General features: G+C 44.8%; 1 protein-coding gene across 1 annotated transcript; it reads right to left on the reverse strand.

Annotated features, from left to right (window-relative positions):
• Positions 1-1,385: 1,385 nt before the first annotated feature.
• NFYB (nuclear transcription factor Y subunit beta) lies at positions 1,386-24,409 on the reverse strand. The gene is made up of 7 exons (XM_063445187.1): positions 24,294-24,409; positions 7,355-7,448; positions 3,970-4,103; positions 3,294-3,491; positions 2,993-3,074; positions 2,561-2,640; positions 1,386-1,848 (listed from the first exon to the last, which is right to left on the reverse strand). The coding sequence occupies exons 2-7, from the start codon at positions 7,446-7,448 to the stop codon at positions 1,816-1,818; spliced, it is 621 nt and encodes a 206-aa protein (XP_063301257.1). The 5' UTR covers positions 24,294-24,409; the 3' UTR covers positions 1,386-1,815.
• Between the last annotated feature and the right edge of the window lie 737 nt (positions 24,410-25,146).

The raw sequence follows: 25,146 nt of genomic DNA on the forward strand, positions 1-25,146 counted from the left end.
TTGACCCTTGTTGCTTGGAAGAAGAGCCTGTCTTCAGTGGCTTTCTTGATACACTCACCAAGGAACTTTACTTTCCCAACATCCTCTTGCCTCCATTTCCCTGGTAAGTAGATAAGCCAAAAATATGCTGCAAAAATGTTTATTAGAAGGGAGGGAATATATATACAGCCTTTAATCCTAGGAATTTTTTTTTTTTTTACTGCGGATAGAGGCAGTAAAGCAGGATATACCAAAGAAAAATAAACAGGTGGGTGGAGACTTGTAACATCCAAAAATGGAGTCTTCAGAGGCAAACATGTCCAGTAATGCTTATAGGATGTGTAAGGCTGAGTGAAAGTGTGGATCAAGGACCATTTTGCTGCTCTACAGATCTGTTCTGGAGAGACCATAGCTCTTGATGACCAGGAACTCGAAAATTAAGTGCAGTGAGCGCTGATCAGAGAAATGGCTTATTTGATACATCTGGTTAATGTAGCCTTAGAAGCCAATTTGCCCTTAGATAGTCCTTGATTTTTCTAAATTCTCTAGTCCCTTTTTAAGTAACATGACATTGCTCTTTTCACATCCAGAGAACGCAATTTCCTTTCTTTATCGTTCTTAGAATCTAGCCAAAAGGAGGACAAAATTATTTCCTGGTTCAAATTAACTGGGATGAAAGTTTAGTGAAATTCTATCTTTATGAAATATAAAAATTTTTGGAAGTGGGGGTGACCGTGCCATTTTAAACTGCACTATTTATGTGCACATTGCCAGAAGTGAGAGTGGGAATGTTTTTTGCATTTTTATGTAAATTGTTTAATAAATGAGAATTTACATTTGCAAATATCATTTCAAAGCCCTTTTTGTCCAGAATCCCCCTCCCCCTTCCCACAGAACCCCTTTTAAATTGGAGGAATCCAGAACTTCCCTTTTCATATGCTCAAGGTTCTTTTTTGGCCAGAAGGGATGGATTGCAATGCACATCAACTTTCTGCATTTTCTGTTTTGGCGAGTAGCTGTTAAAAAAATAAAAATAAAAATTCCAGTTGTCCAGGCTCCCCCTTCCTCACCCCCCCAAAAAACACCGCTGTATGTGTTGGTGCAATAAAACCAGAACAATTACATTAAAAAAAAAAGTGCCAATTGCTTGTGACCTTAAGGGGGATAGAAGTAGTTTGTGTAAAATTTGAAAACTAATTGCAAATTTTAGGCCTAAATACAGCTGGAAATGTTTCCAGGTTGGAGATTTCCCAGTTTTTGATTTGGTCCTAAAATTAGCAGTTTGTAAATAACCCTACTGGATTAAGCACCACACTTCTGGCTACACCATGTGACCAATTTTCTCTTTCTGCAAAGCACATTGATAGAACCAAGAAAGTCAGAATAAGTCATGCACAAACACAAAGTATTGGACATTTTTTTTTTATTAAAAAGGGTAAACCAACAAATTAAGCCATTTGATTTACAAAAGAAGTTACATGATTCAATATGAAAATAATAAACTGTCTACAAACCCCAGACAGTAATAAACCATTAATTTACAATGCATACAGGAGTCAGAAGAAGAACTCTTGTACAAAAATGATCGTAACAAAGGTCTTTAAAACCATTTAATAAAAACACATGGGAGGGAAAAAATAAAATTATATCAATGTGGGAATTTAACCCCTGTGACATGCCTGAGGAAGCTACATTACAGCAACTTAATATACACAAAACATGTATTAAATAAAAAAAAAAAAAAAAAAAAAAACAGCATTGCAATAAAATATTGCATTCAAATATGTATAGCTTTCTTCCTGACTCATGTTTGCAGATATTACATTCTCTTCCAAATCAGGAGAACTGGATTTGTTGAACACCAGATATCTGTCAACACAGAACATACATATAAATAAATATTCAGTGGTATTGTTACATTTAACCATTTAAACGAACTACTTGGTTGCAATAAGAGATCACGATCATTAGATTAGTCGTTACTCCATGTGAATTAAGTCTGCCCTACAAGACTTGTTTTACAAAAGATCATATCTACTTTATATAAAAAAAAAAATTACATAAAAAGTACTTCCATCTACCCTGAGCCAATAGCTGCACAATGCGCACACAGCCTGCCACAACAGTGTGGCAAGCATGGAAATGGGAAGTCCTACTAGTCGCTAGGAGGCTTGTCAACTGCACATAGCCTATTTATTTATTTTTTTGAGTATAGTTTTAGTACATCACTAGGGAAATCCTGTTCAATTATTATATTAGTTACAAAGTCAAACATTATACGGGAATAGCTCTTCCATCAATGGTGACATCTTTGCCAAGACCTGCAGAAGTAATACTGTCTGCTGATCCCTCGTTGCCTTTCAAGTCACCAAGAACGTATTAATATTTCCATTTCTGGTTTAAAACACTTCGGATGGAGAGTCATGATGAATGTTTTGTATTTATTACTGCATGCAATCAGCCAGACCGTTTCTAAAATAGTCTATATAGAACAATATCTACCCTTTAACCCGCAATTAGATTATACATTCATATTGAAGGGAGGAAAAAATGATCCACAGCTTTGCTCTTTGACACATACCTGTTGATATGATGTTGTATAGACCATAACATTTTGCTGCTGCCCGTCTGCAGTTATTAAGCCAGCTGGTAATTGGCTTGCTTAAAAGACAAAACAAGTATAAGAAGGTGAATTCATGTAACTTTAGAGTGCATTTGATGCAGATAGTTCAATTCAAAATTGGGGTTGAAAGAAATCCTTCTCATATTAAATACTGGCAAAATCAAAGGGTATCTACATGGACACATTTACTCTGATTTATTGCCAAATGGGGTTTCACATTTTAATTCTGGCACTTATTAAAACACATTTAAAGATTTGCATTAATTTTGTTGCAACCCTGAAGTTAACGTGCTTGTGGTACACTTTAATTTTGTTTGAGGTACACTGGTTGAAAAGCGCTAAATCCATGTTGATACAGCTAGCATGTTTTCCAAGTCGATGTATACTTACTGAATGATTCCTCTGTGAGCTCCTCTCCAAGGCCATCTGTTCCTGTAACTGTACCACCGATCCCTTTTTCACCTTTCATTGCCTTCAACAGAAAAATGTGCATTCAAGCTCCAATAATTAATTCCATATGAACTAAAACTGCATTAAATCGGCTAGTGCATAGTTGGAAGAAACACTTAAAGGGACACTAGTCACCAGAACAACTACAGCTTATTGTATTTGTTCTTGTGAGTATATAGTCAGTCCCTGCAGGAATTTCCATGTAAACACTTCCTTTTTAGAGAAAAGGCACATTACCCACCTCTCTGAATTTCTGTAGATATAATTTTAATGGCTCCACATAGCTATCAAATCCTAAAGTGGACATAGCGAATAAGATGTCTTCTCCATTGATTGTCTTTCGCTTCTCCTGATGACATCTCTCGCTAGCTTCGGAGGTTATAAAGCTTATAAATTCGCTCACACATTCCTGTACACATTCCTTGGCATCCTTTGCGATCTGTAAGACAATGAGTATGCAAGAAAAGAAAATTACCAAAAAATAATTAATTTGACAGCCTCATGGTGATTTCCAACTACACTACAAAATCTTGTTTCTATATTTGTGCATTTCACATAACATTCAGGACGAATAGAGGAGATAATCTTTAAGAACTGGTGTGTTCTTGCATGAATTTTGCTTTTTTCATTCAGCGGTATATTTGAGGCTATGGCTTAAATACAAACACTTCGATCAAAAATTATTTTTCAGTTCCTACTATTTGCTAGTAGAACTGCCTAAACGTATATCATTTCAGTTTGCACAACATCAAAGCTGACCTAAAGTCTGAGATTGTCTTTACAATCCTGGAACAGTGACACCTAAATGCTTAAACATGAAGAAAGCTAGACGGGTTTGAATGGTTCTCAGGTCACACTGCACAAGAAAGGGCAGCAGTCACTGCTCTGTATAACCAAAATTAAAAGTCAGTCCTTACTTTTCCTGTCTGTGGGATTGCGTTTTTCATTATCCTCGCCACATTGGCAATTGGAAGATAAATATCTTGTTCTCTGAAGCTCTCTTTAGATCCATTTGTGTCATCTGGATCATTTAAACTGTCTTCTGTGTCCCCTAAAACAATAGTACAAGAGTTATATGCACAATAAAGTCTGGACATTACAAGATATGTGGACTGGGTGTTCTTGCGGTTTAAAACCATACCATTAGATATTCAAGAAAGTTATAGGCAAAGCACAGTCATTTTATGCCTATGTAGACATTCAACATTATCAACTTAAGTGAAGAATCGACAAGCGCTGTATATTTTAGTCTTGGCTTTTTTCAATTCCCTTGTCAATTCTTTACCATCAGGGCCGGATTAACATAGGGGCTGATGGAGCTGCAGCTCCAGGCCCAGGCCCATGGAATAGGCCCATTGATTTAAAAAAAAAAATATATATATATTTTTTAAAAATTTTTTATTTCCCCACACACTAATCTTAGGGATTCCACCTGGCTTTTATTCTGTTGGCACAGCCAGTATTTGAAGCTGCCTGGCTGATGCCAATATTGCAGTGATACTGGCAATACAAATGCTGGTATTTTTCTCAGTATAAACAAGAGAATACTATGCAATACCAGCACTGGCCAGTAGGGGTCGCTGTGTATGGAGACAGAAAGGAATAGGAAGTTCCAGCATATCCCTCCCTGCCTATCTTTACTCACTGATCTGCAGGGGTGCTGCTACAGAGAGTCCAGACAGCAACTCCCACCCTACAGAGACAGCCTACAGCTCAGGGAAGTAAGGGATGGGGGGAAAAGCTGCAAGGAGACATACACTAAGGGACATTGGGAGACATTATGACACAGACACATGGGGACACAGGAATCCATCTATAGCAGAATCAAACTAAGTAGTGTTTTTGTGATTTTACAGCATTTTCTCTTATGTCACTCCTTGTGATTTACATCATGTGATGTCACCCATACATATTTAATTATGCAAATTAGCAAGGCCGGTATGTTTTTCCAAGAAAGGTTGCAACCCTAACTACTTTTCACATACTCTTACTTAAGTATGGAAACTTAAGAGGGATGTATGGGAACAAAACTTGTGTGAACTGGCTGACAATGAATATGGTTAAAGGGACACTATAGTCACCAGAACAACTACAGCTTATTGAGTTTGTTCTGGTGAGTAGAATCATTACCTTCAGGCTCCTTGCTGTAAACACTGTCTTTTCAGAGAAAATGCAGTGTTTACATTACAGCCTAGTGATAACTTCACTGGCCACTCCTCAGATGGCTGTTAGAGATCCTTCCTGGGTCATGGCTGCCTAAAATGCATCCAAACATTCCGTATCTCCTCCCTCTGCATGCAGACACTGAACATTCCTCAAAGAGATTCAATTTATCTCTATGAGGAGATGCTGATTGGCCAGGGCTGCGTTTGAATCATGCTGGCTCTGCCCCTGACTTGCCTCTTTGTCAGTCTCAGCCAATCCTATGGGGAAGCACTGTGATTGGATCAGGCCACCACTTCTAATGATGTCAGCAGACTGCTTGTTTTTCTGAGTCTAACAGCATGCAGAGTTACAGCTTCAGGCTTGAATACAGTAGGATTTTGCCTTATTTATGGAGGCATGAGGGGCCCAGGGGGGGTAGATGGTGGTGTTAACACTATTGGGTCATGAGTTCATGTTTTTGTTCCTGGCCCTATAGTGATTCTTTAAGGTAATGCTGACTTTGGTCTCTCTAACACAGTGGCATGTTCCCTTTCTTCTACACTCACTACATACAGCTTCTCTGTCCCAGACTATATACCAGGAGCTTCTGCCTGCTAGTAAGAAGGTAAGGAGACAAGTGGACCAGCGAGTGCTAGGGGACAGTCCTTAGAAAGCGTTGAGCGAGCGCATCATTAGATGCATTTATGCCAAGCTCAGGGTGCTGTCTGCATAGTATGCCCTTAATTGGCCAGCTGAATGATTGGCAGGCAGCCTGACATGCATTCATGCCAGGCTGGCCTTCTAATTCTTTGGGCAGACATGTCCTCTTTTTGGGCATGTTCGCTCCTTTTGGCAGGTTACATGATTTGTGTCAGTGGCACACCCTTTTACCGTGCCCATTGACTTCCTGCTTGACTGGACACTGCTGTTAGGGGTTATGGATTTACTTGAAAGATGAAAACATAAATTAGTGAGAGATTAGCCTAGGGCAGGGGTAGGCAACCTACGGCACTAGTGCCATGCACGGCACTCGAGGTGTCTTTGCACGGCACTCGAGGCTGCTAGAACCAAACACGCTCTGGCCTATCAGGAGTCCCAGTAAAACTTCAGATATCTGCTAATACGAAGAGGTGGTGAAGGACAATCCTCAATTTATGCATGGCAGCACATAGAGATCACTTCACAGCACATCTGAGATCACTTCCTCCCAGCACTTGTGAATGGGAATCCACACTGTAGTAGAGCAGCCCGCAGCTGGTGTTGCAGCTCCTGTCCTTGACCTGTACCTGGCCAGCCTGGTCCCCACTGGAACCCAGGGAAGTCACCCACACTGCTAGATATACACAGAAATGCAGAATAACAGCCCACACACAAACATACACACAATCCCCACAAACGCAACACCACAAACAATCCACACACATGCACACAACCCCACATGCAGCCTCTCACATGCAATACCCCAAACAGCCCCCAGACACTACTAAACACACAATGTGACATATCCATCCACACACAATTCCACAAGCAGCCCTCATACACAGCCCACATTCATATGTATCATACACGATACCATAAACTGCTAATGAACATATACAATATAATAGCTCACATATGCACAAATACCACGATACAAAGCAATTACAGTAAAAATAACAAGCAGAATACGGCAGCATACACACCTCAATTTAGAAAAATAGGATCGGCACGCTACGGGACATCACAATCCTATATCGGCACAGTGCTGCTAAAAGGTTGCCTACCCCTGGCCTAGGGTATGTGTTTTCTTATAGCTGCTGTTTTCTTTCTCTCCAGCACCATCTCCATCAGATACATGACGCTTGGGAGTGTTTCACTGTTTTTGGTCAATATGATTCTGTAATTAGGCCCATCATAATTGTCAGCACCAGGCCCACTGGGCTCTTAATCTGGCCCTGTTTACCATTCAGTTTAGTGAATAACCCAAACACCATTTCTAAGTTTAACATAGTGAACCTGCAGAGTGTTACAAATGAAATCATAGTATAGTCCTTGTAAGCAATACCCCTCTGAATATGCCTTGCACTTATGAGCTTAGCTTTGTAACACAGCCAGTCTAAAAATAATCCGTAACACATCTACATAGCACTGCATACCTCATCTGGAAAGTGTACTTACCATCGTGAGGTTGTATTACATAATGGCCTCCAGTAATGTAGTCTCCTGCAATGCCTAACTGAGAAGTATCTGTTGTGGAATTATCCCCGTCCATCTATAAAGACAAAGAGGCAACATGTGGAGATGTAAGACATTTATTCAAATAACTTTATTCAGCATACAAATAGTATAGCATTTAACATTTCTAGAGGGTTTACCCAACAAACCTGGGCTAAACCTGTTGGCAAAACCCTGACATCTGAGGATCATTGTAAAAGCTATGGAATCAGGACTGTTACAAGATTAAAGTGGCACTGTCATGCCGAACTTACCTTTCCTCAATCACTTCCTCTTCTCTCCCTCTCAGGATCTGTTCTTCATTTCTTCCTATCTGATCTAGTTTTCTTTAAAAACATAAAAAGGGACTATTTTGTCTTCTGTATTTTTCCTCCGCTTGACCAGCTATGCCCCAGGGGAGGAGCAAAGTCTGCTCCATTTCCTGAGGTCAAAGCAATTTTCCCACAATGCTCATCTTCCTGCTGCTGCTTCATTCGGCGTTCGAACGCCGGCAAAATTACCGGATTTCGTCCAAACAAAATGAGAACAGTCTCTCCATTCAAGTTAGGACGAATTCAGATCGGAAACTCCGATCCTATTCTTGCCGCGAGTAGATCGCTCCCTAATACCATGGGAAATAAGGAGCTATCTACTAGAAGACCTTAATTGGTCTTTCAGCCAAATTGACTCATACAAAGTAAATATTACTAAGTATTATATTAGTAATATTAGCTATACCGTGAGAAGGGTCATGTTTACTAAACTGTAGTAAAAAACACTCCCACTACTTTAAAAAGGTGCCCCTTAGTGGGGCACCTATAAAAATAATTAACAGCACCAAAAATAATTAGTTGCACCAAGAGTGGGGGCCACTAAACTAAACGAGGGACCTTGTGCCCTCCCTCGGCCCCCACCTATGAGCTGAGGGTGGGGGGGGGGGGACCTACTGTAAAAAAAAAAAAAAAAAAAAAAAGGCAAACAAATGAAATACAATCCCGATGCTAAAAAAATAAAATAAAATCCATCTTCACTCAGCAAGGGCACGGAAAGGCTTATAAAGCCTTCACACGCCCTGCAATTTGACAGAGCGCTCTGATTGGTTACCTGCAAGGCTCAAGATTTACCCATCAGAGCAGGGTGAAGATGGATTTTGTTTTAGCATCGGGACACACTCACACACACACACCTCCCTGGGGTCCAGTCTGGGGCAGTTCCTCACTTTTCCCACCGTTAAGTATGCCAGGGCTGGAATTAAAGTCATATTCTGGCATCACAGAGGGCGCGCGAGGGAGGAGTGAGAGGCAGCAAAAACAGCCTCCCTCACTGCCTGGCTTTTCTGTTTTCCTCTCCTCTGGAGAGTCACTGGCATTTGTTGGCAGAGCAGGCACCTGCCATCAAGGTAAGCATTTGCCTGCTCTGCCTTACTTAGCACAGCTTCATGGGCACCCCCTGTGACAGGGCTCGTCTCGAAGCCCCCACATTCGGGCACCGTGAGGATCGGCCTGGCGCTGTGGGCGGCTCAAGAGCCGCTTGCCCAGCGCTGCGGTCCCAGACAGGGGCAGCAGCCCAGCAGGAAACACCATGGTGGGTGCCCCCAGCAGGCCCTCCTCGAATGCCCAGTTCGCCTAATGGTTGCGCCGGCCCTGAATAATAAAGTGATATTTACCTAGTATTAGTAAATTTGGCTGAAAGACCAATTCTGGTCCTTCATCCTTTTAGTAGATAACCCCCAATACCGTGTGAATTATGGAGCTATTTACTCGCAGCAGAACGACATTCCGATACAAACGAAAGTCCAGAATTTCATCATAACATGAATGAACAAACTGTTCTCATTCTGTATGGACGAAATCCGGTAGTTTTGCTGGCATTTCAAACACCAAATGAAGCAGCAGGAGGAAGATGAGCATTGTGGGAAAATTGCTTTGACCACGGGAAATGGAGCAGACTTTTCTCCTCCCCGGGTCATAGCTGGTCAAGCGTAGGAAAAATACATAAGACAAAATAGTCCCTACTGTCTTATGTTTTAAAGAAAACTAGAGCAGACAGGAAGAAATGAAGGGCAGATCCGGTTAGGAGTCCGTTATAACAGGAATTGTCCATTCTCTGGAAATTATACTATTGAATAAAGCTGTGAGAAACCACCTAGAACACAGTAAACTTACAAAGGGCCTCCTACTCCAGATTTACTGATCATACCTCAAATTACCATTTCTAAATTATGTAGATGTACGAGAATGTTAAAGAATAGAAACTTATTTTTTTATTGTAAATCTACACCATAGCAGTTAGTTCTCCAAAATAACCCTTAAAATACAATTCAAATTGCAGGTGCGTTACAGCTTTAGTTATGAAATACACTCAACTGGAGCGTGTAATCACCTTTGCATACAACTGCTACAGTTCACGTTACTACCACATACGTGCAGCCAGAACAGGTCTGCCTTTCAGGAAGGAAATACACAAACGATAAAATGTATTATATGCAATAGCAACAAACAGATTAAAGGCTAAGGTTGTTTACTAGTGTATAACACCACTTCCCGGTGCCATCATTTGCATTCATGTAACGTTTCTACCAGGCAGTTAACTTTTTTTTTTTCATCCTTTGATTTTTGTATTCTCTGTATCCCAAGTAGAAGCTAATGGAAATATAGTTAACTATAAGGTAAACTGCAATTGTGAACAGAGCAATTAACTTGGGGAAAGTATAAAGGGAGAATGTAGGCGTTACTGCAGCAGGTGTGTTTATAACTGCATTTCTACAGAATACATAAGCTTGTGCGCCAGAGATGTGGGCAATCCATTTCAAAATAGCTGGTCTCTTATTCAAAAAGTCATGCTAGAAGTGCAAACATGTAAGCAGAAAACTAGCACAGCTCTTCCACTTTATGTGCATCTAAGACAGCAATTCTTTATCCCCCCCACAAAGACCCAACAACATGGAATATTTTGCAGAATTCCTTCAATAGATTTTGCAGTGTCAGAGTTGTACCCCATTGAACACAAGGCAATTCTGAGGGCTCCCGCCTGACACCAGATTAAATGATATACCAATTCAAGTAATTGAAATAGAATGGGGACACCACATCTGCCAACTATCTAGCGGGTCTTATATCAGGAAAGGGAGGAAATGTGTGGTGGTATGGTCGGTAGGCTGCAGATTGCTCAAAGCTTGCATGAGTGCCAGGATAATAGGCTGCGCCATGTGCTGAGCACCTGGTTACACTCACATATAGGCTTTCTTGCCCTAAATTGCATTACAGATATAGGAGTGTAGATAATCAAAATGTCTGCACTACACTTTATCTCAATCCTCCACAGCCTAGGTGGCAGAACTGGTCTGTCATATGATCAATAACAGCAGGAAAACCTGTGTCAAGTCTGGTACCAAAGCCAGGTGATATGCATGTATATTCTTTTTGAGTGGGGTGTTACACAAAGCAGCTGTCACTTCTGAGTATTTAATTAAGATTGTCAGGCTTTGTGTTAACAAAAGGCAGAGGTGCGCCAAAACTTGTCAAATTCCAGCAGCCATGGGATTGATTCAATAACCATAAAACCATCACTGCTTGTGTCTGGAGAGGGGAATTTGGGTAGTATGTATTATAAATACAGCTCAAACGATCAGAACCCTGTTACCAAGGTTTTAGAACACTAAATAGATATAGAAGCATTAAATACTAGGAAGGGCATCACAGATAGCTAATCCTTGGCATCCCAACTCTTCTAGACTATTTTGAAGCTTATTGTTGCTCACTTTATTGCAGTGCTATTATTTTGCCTTTATTCAGAACTAGAAGAGAATCCTCTCCCCATTTACAATGAATGGTCAGAAAGTGCATTTTGGGGGCGTGGCCGAACCGTCGATGAGCCTAGACGTGCTTCATTAGAGCTCCGCACCCACTGCGCCCTTAAGCCCACAAAAGCGACCTAAATCGACCTTAAATTACCCCACAAAGGGTCCCCCAACATGGAGAGGAAGATCCCCACGAAAAAAGGGAAAAAAAACGCGGACTCCGGGGGCTCCGTCCTCGACCACTTCGCCATGCAGCGGCATGGTCGGACGGGAAGCCAAGATGGCGACGGAGGATCCCCGCGCACCCCGACTCGGGCCGACACTGAAGCATCGACTATTGAGCAGGATACAGTCCTGGCCAAACTGGCTGAAGTCAGGGCTTTCCTGGCTGGCGAAATAGCCAAGTCGACGGCCGTGCTTCAGGCGGACATAGGGGCCTTGGGAGAGCGCACTGCAGCCCTGGAGGACCGCATGGATACCACCGCACGTGCCCACAACGATGTAGTCGACAGGGTGAACCGGATGGCAGCCCATATGGTCGAAACTGACCTGGCACTGGAGGACATGGCAAACAGATCCCGGAGGAACAACCTCCGCCTTAGGGGGCTCCCTGAAGTGAGGGACGAAAATCTCCGGGAGATCCTGCTTTCCCTCCTCCGGCCTCTCCTCCCTGGCCTCCCTGAAGAGCAGTGGCACATCGAGCGGGTGCACAGAGCCCTGCGAGCTCAGAGGGCTGACACTAACACCCCGAGGGACGTCATCGTGCGCTTCCTATACTTTGGCACTAAGGAGGCCCTTATGAAAGCAAGCCGTGATGGGCCCATCCGGCACGATGGGGCAGCTATCTCCCTCTACCAGGACCTGGCACCATCTACGCTGCAACGCCGGAGGGAGTGGCGGCCGATCACGGAGGCCTTGAGAGGAGCAGGCCTGAAGTATGCCTGGGGCTTCCCTTTTAAGCTGCTGGTGTTCCGGGGAGACCGGGCACACGTTTTGTCACCGGGTGGCGACCCTCAACGTTTCCTGCGGAACCTTGGAGTGCAACCGCCCCCAGTGCTCCCTGATGTATCCCTGTACTTTGATGATCTCCCTCAGCTGCCGAACGACTGGAGTGCTGCTGGAGCCAAGGGCCACCGCTGACGACCGGAGGGTATTGTATGTTTCTCACACCGTACTCGGTGGACCCCAGCCTTTTGGGACCGGCCCCGGAGGGATGTCTTTTCTGCATCCCACTTGGGGTGGGGGCCTCGGGGAGGGTCTACATGGGCCGGGGTGGTTGTCACCTCCCAGTTGGGTCGGGGAGCGGGAAGTGGGGCTGGGGTCCTTGCAGAGCGTTTGAAGCTCTGGATGGGTCCGGATCCGAAGTGCTTCCCTTACACCCCTTCTGTTTTTAATTATCCCTATTAACCTGCTGGATTCCTTCTTACGACTACTTATTACCCCCAGTTGAATGTTCGTTCTTAGTTTTTTAATCACCACTTCTGTCAAGGAACGGAGGGTGTTTGGCCACCCGGGAGCCCCACACTTGGTTTGGGTGGGATTGGGGCAGGGTGCTTCCCAAGGCTCGATTTTCTACAGCGGACTTAGTGTGCTGGAACGTAGGCACAAGTCTACCTTGCAACTTGCTACAGCCCTGACTGTCCCTATATAATGCACCACCAGACTGGTGCTGTACCGGCTATGAGTAGTGTGAACGTCATGCCAATGTGTTGCTAAATCGCCTATGTGATGTATTCACTGTATCTCCCCCTTTGCACTCGCCTCCCCCCCCTCTTCCTTCCCCCCCCTCTTTCCTCCCCCCCCCTCTTTCCTCCCCCCCCTCTTTCCTCCCCCCCCTCTCTTCTCCCCCCCCTCTCTCCTCCCCCCCCTCTCTCCTCCCCCCCCTCTCTCCTCCCCCCCCTCTCTCCTCCCCCCCTCTCTCCTCCCCCCCTCTCTCCTCCCCCCCTCTTACCCTCCCCCCCCTCCCCCCCTTTCCTCCCCCCCCTCTCCTCCTTTCCTCCCCCCCTCTACCGCCCATTGGATTCAATGTATGTATGCTTCAGAACAGTGTTCATGTACACTTCTCCTCCAACATAGTCGTACATGCTTCTGGAAACATAGAGGACATGAAAACAGTAGTGGTTAATAAAAAAAAAAAAAAAAAAAAAAAAAATGCATATATATATAATGACTTGAAAATCCCACAAAAAAAAAAAAAAAAAAAAAAAAAAAAAAAAAAAGAAAAGGGGAAAAATAATAAAAATAGAAGACATAAGTTAAAAAGGGACTAACCAGGGGGGCTTCACACCTACAAGTTTATCTCCACTATTGCAAACCGCTCAAAGTCTTTATGTTTAATAGTTAATCAGCGTAAGAAAACGAAAAAATAAAAAATAATAAAAATAAAACAGTAAAACTCAACATAAAATTAAAAAAAAAAAAAAAAAAAAAAAAAAAAACCATACAGGGGTACTGATATGAGTAGGATGAGGAAATCTGTAGATAGACATCAAGAGGACTAGAACTAACTTTTGTATATGGTTTCTGTCATTGCCTTACGTTGTATGGTGTTCTAGACTTCGAGTAATTATAGAGTCTGGGGGACGTCATAAAATCCCTTCAAATTACAGTTTTTGTAAATTACTGATGCATATCCTTTTACTGCTTTCTGGTAATCGGGCTAGACTCGGCCAATATTAATAATGTTGACATGAACCCTAGTGGTGCCTCTGGCGTGTGGGGGGGGGTGGGCGCCTTGCCCCCATTTTTATTTTTTATTTTTCAATCCTCCGCACTGCTGGGTTTCTCCTTTGGGGGTTGTGACCGCCCATGGGATGATCTCGACGCTGAGTGCCCTGTTCCCCCCCCCCGCATGGCAGTGGTACTTCTTTCATTTGTAGATCGCGTTGTGCGGTTGATTCCTCCGATTCACCAATGTTCTTCCGCTATATTATCTGTCCCCATTGTCTGGCCTATGTGTATATCTCTGTTTTGTGTTTTTATTTCAACTGGGTATTCTGTTTTCAATTTTAAGTATTACTTGCGGTGTAATTCCTGTACATGTTGTTAGGCTATGGATACTACAGGATTGGGGATGGTTTTAGGATCTATCTCCAGGGCTCGCAGTCAAGGGCTGACCCGACCGGACATAGCTAGGGTCCTGGACGGGTGGCGGACAGATTCAGCTTCCTAGGCCCCACTTACGGGGGGTGGAACGGTGGCGAGTCAAGGGCCCCCAGTGGTGGATCTGCCGATTTTCCTAGACCTCTAACCGGATGGGGTCCTATCTAGGTCTATACAGATTCTAGGGGGCGCGAGGGAGCGGGAGCTCAGGGATCCTTGCTCCCTTATCGCGTTGATCGTGGTGGGAGATGAGGGAACACGCTACCCACAACACACTGGCTACTAGTGAGACCAGTGCTTCTCTGCATCCGACTAGATTTGGATGTCTTGGTTCTTCTTCTTTTTCTTTCCTTCTTTTCTTCTTCTCTTTCCTTGTTCTCTCTTCAAGAGGCGCGGAGCTGGGGGGCGGGGGGTGCGGGGGGATCTCGGCGGGGTCGCGTGATTCGGAAGGTCCAGGTGCCCGGCAGCGGGGATGGCCTGATACATGATGGCACTTAAAATCACTACATTGAACGTTAAGGGCCTCAACGCTCCTAGGAAGCGTCGACTCTTATTCAGGGAACTAAAGAGGCTACACACAGATATAGCATTTATACAGGAAACACACCTACCTAAGCAGGCCAAGTTTGGTCTGAAGGACCATGTCTTCAAAGGATCCTATGAAGCTAGATCGTTTCGCAAACGCAACGGCGTGGCCATTCTTGTCAGAAACAGCTGCCCTTTTAGGAAAGTGGTCCAAGAAGCAGACCCGGAGGGTCGGTATATCATAGTCTCGGGCGTCTTGCACTCGCATACAATTCATCTCATTAATTTATATGCCCCGAACCAGCCAGATCCGGCCTACTGGAAGACTATCCAAGAGAAGATAGCGGCATTGCCCTACGGTATGATTTATGTTGGAGGGGATTTCAATGCGACTCCGTGCCCGGCCGTGGACAGGAGCACGCGGGACGGAACCCCGAGATCCCACGGCAGAGGGGGCCAAGACCGACTGCTCAACCGGTTTTTGATGGACACTGGTTTGGTTGATGTTTGGCGCGCTCACCACCCGGGAGACACAGAATACACGTACTACTCAGCGCCGCATGGCACGTATTCTAGGATCGATCTCTTCTTAACTAATGTAGTGGGAATGCCCAGGATACTCGACTCGAGAATCGGTGATATTTCATGGTCGGACCACGCAGATTTGACCATTTCCTTGGGCAACCTCTGCGTGGCCTCTCCATGGAACTGGAAGTTAAACGCGTCCTTATTACAAGACCCCGCTTTGAGGGAGCAGATCCGGCAGGAAATACTGGAATATTTTGAAGCAAACGATACCCCGGACGTACATGTGAGCACGATCTGGGCAGCACATAAGGCTGTGATCAGGGGATCTCTCATCAAGTTGGCTACCAGACGAAAGAAACAGAAACATTCTAGATTGGAAACATTGCTGGGACGGCTGAGGACCCTTGAACTAAAACACCAAACGGCCCCTGACACAGAGACTTACGAGCGATTGGAGGCGGTTAGGAGGGATATTAGGACTTTACTGCTAGATGATGCGGCACGCTCCATGGTGTGGTCGAGGCGGACCTTTTACGAAAAATCCAATAAAATGGATTCACTCCTAGCCAGGACTCTGCGTCCCAAACAGGATCGTACGCACATAACAGCAATAAGACACCCAGATGGCACGACCAGAACAAGGCCCGACGAGATTGCTCGGGTTTTTGAGAACTTTTATAAGCAATTATACAACCATACTCCAGATAAACAGACATATGATGAAACTGAAGAAAGGACCATACTCGAATATCTCGATAAGCTCGGGATGACTAAACTCAAGAGGGAAACAGTGAGTGTTCTTGCTGCTGATATCACCGAGGAGGAAGTTTATAAAGCCATTTCCGACTTGAAAGGCAACAAGGCACCGGGACCAGATGGCTTCGATGGCTCCTATTATAAAATTTTTAAGGAAGAACTAGCGCCTCCACTGACCAGGCTCTTTGCCGCTCTCAGGCAGGGGGATCAGCTGGATCCGACCATGGCCCTCGCTACTATCGTTTTGATACCCAAACCAGACAAGGACCCCCTTGCACCTGAACATTACAGACCTATCTCACTGATCAACCATGATCTTAAGATCTTAGCGAAAATACAAGCAGAAAGACTGAATCCGTTGCTGACCTCTCTGGTCCACGCCGACCAAGTGGGTTTCATTCAGGACAGACAGCTATTTGAAAATACTCGGAGGAACATCGACCTGATCTGGAAGCAAGCTACCTCAAAAATGCCGACGTTAGTGGTAGCTATCGACGCAGAAAAGGCTTTCGATAGGGTGAGGTGGCAATTTTTGTTCACGGTGCTGAAACATCTGGGGTTCCCGGACGAATACATAACAACCACGAAGGCTATGTACCACGACGTACGGGCACAAGTACAGATTACAGGAGCCCCTATGACGCCATTTCGGCTATATAACGGAACCAGACAGGGTTGCCCACTCTCCCCCCTTCTTTTCGTGCTAGCACTGGAACCACTACTCCAAGCTATAAGGCAACATCCGAACATAAGGGGTGTGCGGGTGGGAAATAGGGAATTCACTGTATCGGCGTACGCCGACGATGTCCTCCTTACCATCACCAACCCCTTGGATTCTATGGCTGCTATACAAGAGGTCATAAGAGAGTATGGCGCGACATCGGGTTATAAAGCAAACATGGAAAAGACCAGTGCAATGCCGATTCACATGCCAGATACCGACGTACATCGCATCCGAGAGACCTATGGACTTCGAGTGGAAAGGGAGGCCTTAAAGTACTTGGGCATTCAACTTACGGCTGACCCACTACGCCTATACTCCGCTAATTATGACCCCATGCTTCGAACATTGACTGGAGATTTAGAGAAGTGGACGGACAAGCCAATCTCCTGGATCGGACGGATCAACTCGGTTAAAATGAACGTCCTCCCACGTATTCTGTTTTTATTCCAGGCTTTACCTATTCGAGTTACAAAAACCCAATTGACTCCGTTACAAAGATCAATAGGTGAGTTCATATGGCAGAATAGGAGACATAGGATATCTAGACAGGTCCTATACAGACGTAAGGATAGAGGGGGATTGGGCCTACCGAACCTATATTTCTACTATTTAGCTGCCCAGTTGACACAGGTAGCGATGTGGCACTCTTCGCCGGAAGGGAGGCGGTGGGTGGAGATAGAATCCGAGATAACGGGGTGGGACGTCCCCCATTTTACCATGTGGGTCCCGAAGGACCATAGGCCTCGGATACGGGCACTTTGCCCGTCCATTCAAAATTCACTCCGCATTTGGGACGAGAACGGTCGCAAATACGGACTGGCATCATCCCCCTCCCCCTTAACCCCGATACTCCGGAATAGGGAATTTCCGCCGGGAATGGCTCCTAGAGAATTTCAGAATCTGGAAAGATTAGGGTTGCAGCGGATTCATCAACTTTACCATAACGGGCAGATAGTCCAATTTGCAGACCTTCAGCGAGAATCCCACTTAACACCAACGGACTTTTTTCGCTATCTTCAGATTCGGGACTTTGCTAGAAAGCCCCACATAAAGGGAGCTGCGCAAGCAGGGTTGACATTCTATGAGAAATTATGCCGAGCTGGAACCGTCCCCAAGGGTATGATAACACACTTGTACGCCCACCTTAGCACGGAGAACAAAGAATGGGGCCGTTTGGCCTACGCTGCCCAGTGGGAGGCGGATCTGGGAGAAGTTTTGGAAGGAGTGGATTGGCAGGAAATATGGGAAGCTAACAAAAGTTCATCCGTTTGCGTCACCCTCCAAGAACAAACATGGAAGACCATGTTCCGCTGGTATACCACTCCTGTCAAACTCTATAAGATGCGTAAACTGGATACGGATGATTGCTGGAGGGGATGTGGTACCAGGGGTACGTATCTCCACATGTGGTGGGAATGCCCGAAACTACGCAGCTTCTGGAAGGCAGTTGAAGGCCTATTGACGCAGACCTTTAACAAGCCCCTACTATTAGACCCGTGGGTATACCTACTGAACAGATCCATTGACGGATGGACCAAAAGGGAGCAGACTCTTGTCCACAAAATAACCCTTGGGGCTAGACGAACTATTGCCACAGCTTGGCTCTCTCCTGCAGGGCCGGAGATTTCGGGAGTGATATCTAGGATTCGAGACTGCCGACTGATGGATGATCTGACAGCACGAGTGAAGGGGACGACGGAGAAATTCATAAAACTTTGGGAGCCCTGGGATAATAGTTTAGCAGGATCTACGTAGACGGACCATACACATCAGTATGATGGGGTATGGGGGGCCCTGGGGTTTTTTTTTTTTTTTTTTTTTTTTTTTTTTTTTCCGTCCCGCGCTGGCCCAGGCTGGTCGTCCCGCTCTTGCCGCGTCCCGGTTCCGGCGCCTCGCCTTATTTCTCTCTTCTCTCTTCTCTCTATCTGGACTTTTTCCTTTTCTCCTTCTTCTTCGACCACCCTTACTTCTCGGTTCTCGAACGATGGGGGTGGGTCTCTCTTTATAACATAGGTCTAATTCTATCTTATTCCTTATTTTGCCTGCCTTACCAACATCTCCTCAGGTGCGATCGGTGTGATAAGGGAAGGTGGAGACCTGGTATTATCCGGTTCCCTTTCCTATTAACCCCCTTAGGGGACGAATTAGAATTGCCTGAGACTTATAAACAACCTTCATAGAGAGCCAGATGACTTAGATGACTTAAACGGGGAAGCCAGGGGTGGTTGTGCATTTGCTATCAGTTCGCTTCTTGAATCACCACCATTAGCTATTACCCACCTGACACGTAGCTTTATGTACTTGTGCCTCCTGTCGAATCGAACACCGGGGACTTAAACCAAAACATATTAGAATGATACCGAATCCCCGATGGGAGGCGGGTGGAATGGAATTTAGGGATAGGCGTGTCTTGTAGACAGATATCGATTAAGATTGCTTCTGGTTAAGAATGCTCTTTTACGCTCAGGCTTCTGCGCAGGCCACACGGTCATATTGTTTCTGTTTTGACAAATGCAGGCAAGAGTGAGGAATTTAAATACTGATGCCATATAAAAAACACAAAATCCTCGATGGGGGGCAAGCTGTATAGCATTTACAAGGGGGCTTGTGTTATGGGCATATTTGCATTATTACGTTCACATTACTGTTCTTTTGTACTTTGGCTTCTGCGCAAGCCTTCGAATTGTCTAATTCTTGCCTTACCCATTGTATGCAAAAATAAAGAATTTAAAAAAAAAAAAGAAAGTGCATTTTGGCAGTACACCTGAAAAATGTCTAACCTTTGATTCCTCAAGCCCCAATTCATACACATTTTTAAGTGCACATGGTTCCCATGGTGTTTTATTAGTGGAGTATTACATTTAATTACAGCACAGGTGAACAAAAGTCACACTATCTTGGGGGACGCTATCCTTTTGGAACCATTGGAAATCTATAGCCTCATACACTGGAGTAGAGGTGAAAGAAAAGTCTCCAAAAACGAAACATCTCCTGCAGCTTTGGGATTTAAACTCCCATGATATTTTCCTTTGCTAGCATTAGAGGATTAGGCACCAAAAAAACTTTAGCCGAATTAAAGGAACACTAAAGTGTCAGGAACACAAGCATGGGGAAAGGCAGTGTTTAAATTACTGCCTAGTAACACCTCTAGTGGCAGTCACTCAGATGGTCACTAGCAATGCTTCATGTATCCTGTGTCACTACGTGGAGACGCTGAACGTTCCCCATAGATGTGATTCAGCATCTCCTCCTAGAAATGCATTGATCGGCTCAGCACAGCTTTTTGCTGCGCAATAGCCTCCTAATGCTCCATGGGACAGCATTAGATTGGCTAAGATCAACAACTTTGATCTTGGACATGGAGGCAGAGCAAGGCAGGGCCAGCTGCAGCAAGAACAGTGCTCCGTGGGAGAAAAGATGACTAAACACCTTTTCACTGCTCTCACGGGGAGGGGAGGGGGGGGGGGGGGGGGCGATAAAATAGTGGGTTTAACACTAAAGTGTCAGAAAAACAGGTTTGTATTCTTGGCACTACAGTGTTCCTGTAAGCTAAATTTGTTTTGATACCTATAGTATAGAGAATCAAGCTAATTGCACTTGTACAACACTTGGGTATCAACATTTTACCAAACCCTCTATTTGACACTCCAGGTACACACATTAAATTCAATGTGGAAAGTTAGTGTAAATGAAAAGGAGAGTCATTATTAACCTGTGTTAAAGCTAGTATACCGACCAGGTTTGCCTGCTCTAAGTGTCATTTGTACTGTGCTCCACAATAGGATTGCACTTTACAAGTCAGTGTGTGTGCTTAGAACAAACAGTTTTACACAGTTATTACTCAAATACGTAGGTAATGTGGTTATCTAGATAGACAGTATAAGGCCACATGTGTTTCATCTCCCACGGTCATGAAACTATTTTGTGTTTGTTAGTTTAGGCCAGGTCCCTCCAGATGTTGCTGAATTACAACTCACATGATTCTCTGGCTATCTATTTCACTCCAAGAAACATGAGAGCTATAGCTCAGCAACATCTGGAGGGACAGAGTTTGGAGGACCTTGGTTTAGATACATGCCTTGTGCCCTATAGTAAAATTAGAACTATGCTACAACGTCCATAGGGAATATTGAAGTTGTACATCAAAACTTGCATTATTGTCCATGTGTGAACTGAACATCTGTAACTGGTAATCTAAGGAAGATTGGTTGATTTAAAGTTACTGTGCCAAACAGGAGCTCAGAGAAATGTTACAGGGAGACTAAAGTCACCCAGACCTTTACATATCAATGGCGTGGCATGGGTGCAGTGGCCCTGTCCTTTTAACCCTGCAATGTAAAATAATGCTTTTGTTTTTTTAAAGTGTAATGTATACACTGCCGGGTTAAATCCACCTCTAGTGGCTGTGATACCGACTGCAACTAGTGGCGCTACTGATGCACTTTCAGAGTAAAACTAAGTCACGTGACGCAGAATCCAATGGAAAGCATTGCGCGTCATGTCCAGAATGCTCCTGCATTAGCAGTATTGCATTTGACCACGGAGGTGAAGAGGTGAGCAGCGCAGGTTTGATCAAGACAAAATAAATAAATCACAATATCATTACTTTTACGGCAGAAAGGGGAGGTAGGGGCATTTATAACTAGGGATAGGAAAACTAGAGCGTTCAGAATACTCGTTTGTGTTCCTAACCCCTTAGTGTTCCTTAAAAACATTTTAATGTCCCATTATTTTATTTTCCTTACTGTTGCCCAATACATGCAATTGCAGTGTATAAAATGTTATAGTTACACAAGTCTATGCTTCAGTAGTTAATCACAAAAAAATAGATGCGTTCATTACCACTTAATATTGTGTGTATGTGTGCAATATATATATTTTACACAAGTTTCAGTTACAGATTAAATCAGGGAACCAGTTTATTAGTAAGAGCATGTTATACAGAATATCTAACCATGTTTCAAAATGCAATATTGTTTTGCTAGTAGAACCATTCCCTCGATACACAAAAGCTGCAGTTTAGACAGCAGATGGCAGGAAGAATGCTGCTCCAGGGCTAGGGGGATGGGATTCAGGCCTGGGCAAGCTTTGCTACTGGAGCTGCATGGTGTATGCCGCTAACATATACTGCAGGGCAGTGTGCGCGCAAAGAAAACCCACACAAAATATTGAGGCAAATGATCTTTGTATTCCAGGGCTTTAACCCACACATTTCTAAAGAGGAAACAATAAGGAATAGCAAGTACTACCCACTGTACGCAGTAAGATGTGTGATTATTTACAGAGACATCAGCGACATTAACAAGGTAATAGCTTTATGATAGATAGATAGATATATAATCCTGGCACCCCACACTAACTACATTCCGCATGATCCTCAGACTGCCTAAAGACTGGTTAATATTCTAAACAAACGTATTTCTCTCCCCCTCCCCCTCCAGGAGTGAAAATTACCAGCAATCCCACATCATATGTGTAACATTACATCCAACCCAGTTCTGTATATACAAGCAGTACTCATATCAAGCGCTCTGTGTACAGATAGACATCCCACCAATCCAGCTATAAAGACACCCCCAAACCAGCTATACCCTGACAGTTAACCCCCAATCAAGCCTCCCCATCAAGCACTGTATACAGCGTTCCCAAGCCAGCTCTTTGTGTATATACATAGAGCAATCTATAAAAATAGAGACCCCCCCCACCCATCCATCCATATCTATATACAGGCAGACCCCCCCCACCCATCCATCCATATCTATATACAGACAGACCCCCCCCCACCCATCCATCCATATCTATATACAGACAGACCCCCCCCACCCATCCATCCATATCTATATACAGACAGACCCCCCCCAACCCATCCATCCATATCTATATACAGACAGACCCCCCCCACCCATCCATATCTATATACAGACAGACCCCCTCCATCCATATCTATATACAGACAGACCCCCTCCATCCATATCTATATACAGACAGACCCCCTCCATCCATATCTATATACAGACAGACCCCCTCCATCCATATCTATATACAGACAGACCCCCTCCATCCATATCTATATACAGACAGACCCCCTCCATCCATATCTATATACAGACAGACCCCCTCCATCCATATCTATATACAGACAGACCCCCTCCATCCATATCTATATACAGACAGACCCCCTCCATCCATATCTATATACAGACAGACCCCCTCCATCCATATCTATATACAGACAGACCCCCTCCATCCATACACACACACACACACACATATATATATATACACACACACACACATATATATATATATACACACACACACAGACCCCCCCCCTCCATATCTATATACAGACAGACCCCCTCCATCCATATACACACACACACACACACACATATATATACACACACACACCCCCCCTCCATCCATATCTATATACAGACAGACCCCCTCCATCCATATACACACACACACACACACACATATATATATATATATATATATACACACACACACCCCCCCCTCCATCCATATCTATATACAGACAGAACCCCCCCTCCCTCCATCCATATCTATATACAGACAGACACCCTCTCCATATCTATATACAGACAGACACCCCCCTCTATCCCATATCTCTATATACAGACCCCCCCCCTCCCTCTCCCATATCTCTACATACAGACCCCCCCCTCCCATATCTCTACATACAGACCCCCCCCTCCCATATCTCTACATACAGACCCCCCCTCCCATATCTCTACATACAGACCCCCCCTCCCATATCTCTACATACAGACCCCCCCTCCCATATCTCTACATACAGACCCCCCCTCCCATATCTCTACATACAGAGCCCCCCCCCTCTCCCATATCTCTACATACAAAGCCCCCCCCCCCTCCCTCATCTCTACATACAAAGCCCCCCCCCTCCCTCATCTCTACATACAGAGCCCCCCTCATCTCTACATACAGCCCCCCCCTCCCTCTCTCATATCTTTATATACAGCCCCCCCTCCCTCTCCCATATCTTTATATACAGCCCCCCCTCCCTCTCCCATATCTTTATATACAGCCCCCCCCCCCCCTCTCCTCCCATATCTCTATATACAGACCCCCATGAAGCACTGTATGAATATACACACAGCTCTCCCCCCCTCCCCCCAGCCCTGTGTATCCTGGCAGACCCCCCCAGGCCGTGTAGGCAGTGATAGGGGAGAGAGACCCCCCAGCTAGGCCGAGCCGGATCTCCGGCCTCCCGTGCTCGCCATGCCGGTCACCCTGTCCCCGCCTGAGCCGGGATTCCCCCGGCGGGAGCTGCCCTGGGAGCCGGGTCAGGGGGGGAGGGAGCCGGCTGTCCCGGGATCTCCGCGCTGGGAGGCGGGCGGCGCTCGTACTGTGGGCTCCGGACCTTTCATTCGAGTTATGGGGAGGAATCGGTTAGCGATCATTGGCCGAAGCCAGGCACAAACCTCCAGTGCGGCCCTGGTTGGCTCCCTGCTCGAATCGGCTGTTTGGTTGGACAGAAAATGGCTGCGAAAGAGCCAGTCCCAGCGCGGAGCGACGCTTCCAGGACGGCGGCCACCCTCCCCCCGCAAACACTACAGGGCCGCTGTTCCAAGGAACTGGAACCCCCCCTCCCCTCCTTGCAGCACGCGCACTGCGCAGCCGCAAACCTCACGCATCACCTGGATGACAGCGGACCAATCCTGATAGGCTGTTCCAGGATCCAAGCTTTTCTCCCTCCTACGCTGTTCTGCAGTGCCAGCCTGTACCCCCTCCTCTTCCTCCGTCGACTCTGTGCACCTTAGAGTCCACATTCCAGGTTCGGCTGTTCTGGCAAGTATTCACTCCCCCCCTCTGCTCCAGCTCTTTAATGCTCTTCCAGTTGCCTGGAAATCCCCTCCCCCCTGCCGCAAACAAAGGGGTTATTCACTAAATTGTGATTTGTGCTAAACTTAAAACTGAATTTTCTATATTAAGACCATATTAACAGCTGCAATTAGTTTATTATTAAACATTTTTATTCATGTATTTTTTTTTTTATATATTTTTAATTTTAGGGAGAAATAGCTAAATTGTATGAAAAAAAGTAGAAAATTTGATTCTGTGGCATAATTGTTAATCTGATAATATAATTTATTATTTTTTTCATCCATGAGAATAATTTAAAAAGATCCAACTCTGATCTGTGCCTTGAGTTGTTTTTTTTTTTTTTTTTTTTTTTAGTAACTACCTTTATAATCAGTTTTCCAATTTCTAGTATTGTAATAAATGGGGTCGGTTTATAATGCACTAATGAGTTTTGCACATTCACAAAACTGT

Source organism: Pelobates fuscus, chromosome 3 (genome assembly GCF_036172605.1).
Source record: "Pelobates fuscus isolate aPelFus1 chromosome 3, aPelFus1.pri, whole genome shotgun sequence".
Taxonomy (NCBI): Eukaryota; Metazoa; Chordata; class Amphibia; order Anura; family Pelobatidae; genus Pelobates; species Pelobates fuscus.